The sequence below is a fragment of the Nicotiana sylvestris genome, chromosome 1, assembly GCF_000393655.2.
Source record: "Nicotiana sylvestris chromosome 1, ASM39365v2, whole genome shotgun sequence".
NCBI lineage: Eukaryota > Viridiplantae > Streptophyta > Magnoliopsida > Solanales > Solanaceae > Nicotiana > Nicotiana sylvestris.
In genome coordinates this window covers 44,309,601-44,316,431 of record NC_091057.1, presented here as the reverse complement: position 1 = coordinate 44,316,431, position 6,831 = coordinate 44,309,601, and the positions used below count along the sequence as shown (strand labels likewise).

At 42.1% G+C, this 6,831-nt stretch overlaps 1 protein-coding gene across 1 annotated transcript; it reads left to right on the top strand.

Moving 5' to 3' along the window:
* Positions 1–3,845: 3,845 nt before the first annotated feature.
* LOC138869561 (uncharacterized) lies at positions 3,846–5,497 on the top strand. Its single transcript, XM_070147190.1, has 4 exons — positions 3,846–4,166; positions 4,299–4,398; positions 4,533–4,813; positions 4,862–5,497. The coding sequence occupies exons 1-4, from the start codon at positions 3,846–3,848 to the stop codon at positions 5,495–5,497; spliced, it is 1,338 nt and encodes a 445-aa protein (XP_070003291.1).
* The last annotated feature ends 1,334 nt before the right edge of the window (positions 5,498–6,831 follow it).

The window sequence follows — 6,831 nt, the reverse complement described above, 5'->3', positions numbered from 1 at the left end:
TTTGATTCTCCGATGGCCATAAGTGCTTGTTCATCTCCAGCTTCATCTTCTGAATCCTCATCTGATGTTTCTCCCCAAGCAGCAACCATAGCCTTTGTTGATCCTTTGTTTATTTTGGGTTGAACCTATTCCTTCTTCCTGTTCCTTCTTCCATTCGATTTCCCTCTAAGGACAGTTCTTGATCATGTGATCGGTCTTGCCACATTTGTAGCAACCCTCGTTGGTCTGTTTCTCAGGAATCCTTGGTTTGTTGAAGGTTGTACCTCTTGAAGAACCATTTACTCTCATTAGGTACTTTTTGAAATCCCTTGTGATCATGGCCATTTCATCATCCTCTAGATCTGCACCTTCATCTATTTTGAGAGCCAGACTCCTTTCCTTCTTGAGTACGTCCATTTTCATGGTTTGCCTTCTCAGTTCATAGGCAGTGAGGTTTCCAATCAGTTCACCCAACTTGAGAGTAGCAATGTACTTTGATTCCTGAATAGCAGTGATTTTGCTTTCCCAAGTCACTAGTAAGACCCTTGTCAAGATTATCTCAACCTTGTCTTCTTCAAGGATAATTCTCCCAAGAGATATAAGTTCATTAGTTAGTGTTGTGAACCTTGTGTACATCTCCTGGATAGTTTCTCCTTCCTTCATAGTGAAATTCTCATATTGAGAATATAGCAGTGTTCCTCTTGATCTCTTTATTTGAGGTGTTCCTTCATGAGCCACTTGTAAGTGTCCCATATCTCCTTAGCAGTGGTACAACTTTGAATCCTGTTGTACTCGTCTGGACCCAGTCCACACACAAGCCATTTCTTGTCCTTGACATTCTTTTCCCATTTCTTCAAGTCTTCAGCAGTACAGTCAGCTCTTGTCTTTGGAACATCCACTCCTTCAGCATTCTTCTTTGTAGTCTCCAGGGGACCATCAATGACTATGTCCCAAAGTTCATAGTCTTCTCCTATGATGTGATCTCTCATCCTGTTCTTCCACCAAGAATAGTACTGACCATTAAAGAGTGGAGGCCTAGCAGTGGATTGCCCTTCCCAGTTTCCAGGTGGTGCACTCATCCTGATCTTTTCCTAAGGTGTTAACCTCTTCAAGGATAACCCGCTTTGATACCAATTGATGTTTTAAACGTCAATACCACACAAGAGGGGGGGGAGTGATTTGTGTGGTACCCAATTTTCGCTTAACTGAACTATAGAAGGACCTGGTTCCAACTACTACTATTTGCGGAATAATAAATAAAGAAAATAAAGAATACAAAGATTTTTACGTGGAAAACACCTGGTTCAAAAGGTGAAAAAACCACGACCTACTACTCAGTAGGATTTTCCCAAACTTCCACTAAAATTACTGAGCTAAAACAACATTTACAAAACTCTTTGTAAACCTAAGGATTAACTCTAATACAGTTGTGGCACACAGCCTCTACTGTTGCGACAATTTCAAGTTAACTCTAAGTTGAACACTCTAGGTACCTAATACAATTGCTTCTATGAAAACTGAAAGGTACAATGTAAAATCACCTCCTACAATTGAACTATAATAAAAAATAGACACATGGAACTGGTTCTTCTATCTCATTCAACTAGCTTCAAGATTGCACACTCGAATCACACATAAATTGCTTGCAAAATCGCCTTGCCTTTTTTCTCTCAATTTAAGTTTAACTTTTGCTTATGTGCATTACCTGTAAAAGAAAATAACACTGATATTTAATGGGTTACTAATTAGAGATTGACTGGGATTCAAATGCTACTCTTCTATCATAGAAGAGTTTAAGGTGATCTCAAACTCTAACACTATCTTCTTCCTATACTGTGTTCTCTTCATGTAAGGAGTCTTTCTCTCCTTATCCAATATGCAACCTTTTCGATCAGATCAGGAGATATTGCTTCTCGATCGGTTAGATTTATCTTCTTCACGTGCTTCTCACATGCACAGGTTGATCATGACTGTGCTTCACAAGATGGACCTGGTCCATGTCTGAGTTCTTTTGTCAATCTTCAAAACATCACATGTTCTTGGGCCAACAGAAAGTGAATTAGGGCAAAGTTACTCTTACTAGGAAGTAACAAACAAACAAACATGATTGGAAGTGTTATCAAGAGCACTACACACTGCTAGATTAGATAGGAATCCAACTCCAAACATTGTATTAGCTCCATGTGGATTCGATCCCGACCTTCTCGAGTAAAAGCTGCATCGACCGCTCTTGCCACTTTATAGTGGTGTAGGTTGGACCCGATCACTTTTTGGTGCCATTGCCGTGGATTTAACAGTTTTGGCTATCTATCTAAATAGTTTTGTGTCTTGTTTTTCTTTCCTTCTGTGGTACTAATTTGTGTGTGTCACCAATTCAGGTACAAAATGGCGAACAATAACAATGACCCTCTTGGAAATGCTATTCCGGGGGAGGAGGTAGATGACAATATTGATGATGAGGTACCTATAGTACCTCAAGCTCAAAGGAGAGGCCTCCAGGACAATGATAATGTTCCGGACCCTCCCCCGCCACCTCCAAGAGTGGCTCCTCGGGTGCTTCCAAACCAAGGATATGCTAGTGCAATTGTCCCACCCCGGATCCGGGCAGGCAATTTCCAAATTACAAATGTGATCTTGACTTTGTTGGAGCAGCGAGTTATTTCACAGGTGCTCCCCATCAGAATGCTTACAAACATCTTAAAGGCTTCGTGGATACCTGTTGGGGAATCAAGCAAACAAATGTGTCAGAGGATGCACTTCGGTTGAGATTGTTCCCTTTTTCACTTAGAGGAAAAGCTTTGGACTGGCTTGAAAGGCTTCCCAACCATTTCATCACTACTTGGGATGAGTTGGCGTACAAGTTTATAGCAAAGTTTTTCTCGCGGGGGCATATGGCGACTTTGGGAGATGTGATTTTGGACTTCAAATAGGAACCTAATGAACTACCTCATGAGATCTGGGAGATATATCGGACAATGGTGAAAGAATGTTTGAACAATGATATGACCGAAGCAATGATTCAGCAAACATTCTACCGTGGTATTAACATGATCAATCAATGTGTAGTGAACCAGCTAGCAGGGGGAAATTTTATGAACACACCTTATGATCAAGCGTGTGAGATATTGGATGAGATGGTAGATACTTCCTCAGCTTGGCAAAGTCGAGCCAATGTGCCACAGGGTGACCCCACTATCATCCACTTGCACAAAGAGTACCATGATCATGGCCAGGCAATATTAGAGTTAACTACCACAATGAACCAGTTAGCGAAAGCTCAATTGCAACAGGTTCAAGCTCCTAGACAAGTAAATGCTATGGAATGTGTCAACATATTGGGCAATAAGAGGCGACAAAGAGGTCAACAAGGTCAAGGTAGTCCGGATCAATATAACCAAAGTAGTTGTGGTTTCAATCAAGATGAGGGCTATGATGAGCAACATGAAAAAATGCAATATGTGAACAATTACCAAGGACAAAAGGGCAATGCTCCTAATCAACAACAACAATGGAGATCCCAAGGAAATTGGAGGAATCAAAACCAATAAGGCAATAGCAACTAGGGGAACAACAATCGAAATTGGGCCAACCAGAACAATCAGGGTAACTGGAGTGGCAACAACAATAATTGGGGAGGAAACAACAACCAAGGGGGTTGGAACAATGGCAATCAAGGGAATCGGGGGCAAGGCTTTCAAAGGACTCCGATGTATCAACAACCAAATAACCCACCTTCGTTTTTGTCCCAAGGTCCTAGCTCGTCAAATAATGAGATATGAAGGATCGAGATGATGTTTGAACAAATGATGAAGAAGAATGCCGACTTTGATGCCTAGTTGGCATCTCATAATACTTCAATCCGGAATATGGAGTTTCAACTTGGCCAGATTTCACAACCTTTGAATACTCGCCCTAAGGGGGCTCTACCTAGTGATACGATAGTAAACCCGCAGGGTGGGAACAACACCGGGCATGCAATGCTAATGATTACTAGAAGTGGTCGAGGTGGTGATGTGAATACCTCTAAGCAAAAGGAAATTGTGAGTGATGAGATTCAAGTGCAAGATGATGATGTTCCTTTAGTTGATGAGCAAGTGAGAGAAGAGAATGTGAATGAGGAAGTGAGGATTGATGTTCATGATGATGAGGTGGAGACCCAAGATAACGTGAAACCGTCTAGGGAACACGTAATAGACATACCGAAAATGGTAGTGCCCAAGGCTAAGGCTCCCTTGCCAAGGCCTCCTACACCTTACCCTCAAAGGCTTGCGAAGCAAAAGAATGAGAACCAATTTAGAAAATTTATTGACACGATGAAGAGCTTATCAATCAATGTTCCTTTGGTGGAAGCTCTTGAGCAAGTGCCGGGTTATGCCAAGTTCATAAAAGACTTGGTGACTAAAAAGAGATCCATGAACTGTAAGACCATCAAAATGACCCACCAAGTAAGTGGAATTGTGCACTCGATCGCTCCAAAGCTTGAAGATCCTGCGCTTTCACCATCACGTGTACCATTGGGAGCACTAATTTTGTAAAGGCATTGTGTGATTTAGGTGAAAGCATCAATTTGATGCCTTATTCCATGTTCAAAACTTTGGGTATTGAGCAACCGAGGGCTACTTCAATGAGGCTACAAATGGCCGATAGAACTATGAAGAGGCCTCTTGGTATTGTAGATGATGTTCTTGTTCAGGTGGACATGTTCATTTTGACCACAGATTTTGTAATCTTGGACTGTGAGGTTGATTATGAGGTTCCGATCATATTGGGAAGACCTTTCCTTGCAACTAGGAAGTCCTTAGTTGATGTGAAAGCAGGGAAACTCACCTTCCGGGTGGGTGATGAAAAAGTGGTCTTTCATGTGTTCAAGTCAATGAAGTAGCTCAACAGTACTGAAGTGTGCTCTTTCGTGGATCTTGTCACGGCAGTGATAGTTGATGATACTAATTCAATGATCAATATGGAGGACCCTCTAGAAGCGGTATTGTTGAATCTTGATGTAAATGAGGATGAAGGCCGGGTAGAGTGTGTAAATGCTTTACATGGAATGGGCTCTTACTCTTATGAGCCTCGGAAGCTTTCTTTGGATATTGAGAATAGGAAGACTCCACCAACAAAGCCCTTAATTGAGGAACCTCCCGTGTTGGATTTGAACCCGTTGCCTCCACACCTCAGGTATGAATTCTTAGGCCCTAGTTCAACTTCACCAGTTATTCTTTCCTCTTGTCTTACTAACATGCAGGTAGATGCCACATTGGCGGTGATCCAAAAACAGAAGAAGGCAGTTGGATGGACTTTAGCTGATATCCAGGGGATAAGCCTCGCCTTTTGCATGCACAAGATTATTCTTGAGGAAGATGCCAAGCCCTCCGTGGAACATCAGAGGAGGTTGAATGAGGCTATGCAAGAAGTTGTGAAAAAGGAGGTGATCAAGTGGTTGGATGCAGGGGTTATGTACCCATTTCAAATAGTTCTTGGACTTCGTCGGTGCAATGTGTGCCGAAGAAGGGTGGTATGACCATGGTTACCAATACACAAAATTAGTTAATTCCCACCAGGAATGTCACCGGATGGAGGGTGTGCATGGACTACCGCAAGCTGAATAAAGTGACCCGCAAGGATCACTTTCCATTTCCTTTTCTTAACCAAATGCTAGATAGACTTGCTGGGTGTGTCTTCTACTGTTTCTTGGATGGGTATTCTGGGTACAACCAGATTTTGATTGCTCCGGATGATCCAGAGAAAACCACCTTCACGTGTCTGTATGGTACCTTTGCCTTTTCAAGGATGCCATTTGGGTTGTGTAATGCGTCGGCTACATTCCAGCAGTGTATGATGGCCATATTTACCGACATGGTGGAAGACATTTTGGAGGTGTTCATGGACGTCTTCAGTGTTGTGGGTGACTCGTTTGATGAATGTTTGAAGAATCTTGACAAGGTATTGGCCCGGTGTGAAGAGACCAATCTTGTGCTTAACTGAGAAAAATGCCAATTTATGGTCGAGGAAGGCATTATCCTCATCCATAAGATCTCAAAGCATGACATAGAAGTGGAAAGGCTAAAATTGAAGTGATATCAAAGCTTTCTCCTCCTACCTCATTCAAGGGGGTTAAAAGTTTCCATGGGCATGCGGGGTTCTACCAAATATTCATCAAGGACTTTTCTAAGGTAGTGAACCCTTTGTGCAAGTTATTGGAAAAAGATTCCAAGTTCGTGTTAAATGAAGAATGTATGAAAGCTTTTGAACTCCTCAAGTACAAATTGACAATCACTCCCATTATTACTGCACCCAATTGGAGCTTAACTTTTGAGCTCATGTGTGGCGCAAGTGATGTTGCGGTAGGAGCGGTTTTGGGTCAAAGAGTGAATACGATGTTTCACCCGGTGTATTATGAAAGCAAAACAATGAATGATGCTTAAGTGAATTACAAGGTGACGGAAAAAGAGTTGTTGGCTATTGTGTTCACAATGGAGAAGTTTAGGCCTTATCTCATGGGTGCCAAGGTGATAGTTCATACGGACCATGCCGCACTCCGCTACTTGATGACGAAGAAGGATTCGAAAGCTCAGATGATGAGATGGGCCTTATTGCTTCAAGAGTTTGATTTGGAGATTGTGAATTGGAAAGTGTGTGAAAAGCAAGTGGCGAACCACTTGTCCCACTTGGAGGAGGAGGGGAGGTCCCGTGATGGCCTCGAGATTAATGATTCATTTCCCGATGAGCAACTCCTCTTTGTGTCTGTGAATAGTATGCCTTGGTTTGCGGATATTTTCAATTTCCTTGTAACCGGTATTATTCCGTATGAGATCTCTTCTAACCAAAGGAAGAAGCTTAAATGGGATAACTTGT

Excerpts from the sequence above, each read along its gene's own strand:
- LOC138869561 (XM_070147190.1), top strand. The coding sequence starts at position 3,846 with ATGGAGTTTCAACTTGGCCAGATTTCACAACCTTTGAATACTCGCCCT. Across the intron at positions 4,167-4,298 it reads TGAAACCGTCTAGGGAACAC|AGCTTATCAATCAATGTTCC; the intron begins GTAATAGACATA and ends GACACGATGAAG. Across the intron at positions 4,814-4,861 it reads CAGGGAAACTCACCTTCCGG|CTCAACAGTACTGAAGTGTG; the intron begins GTGGGTGATGAA and ends TCAATGAAGTAG.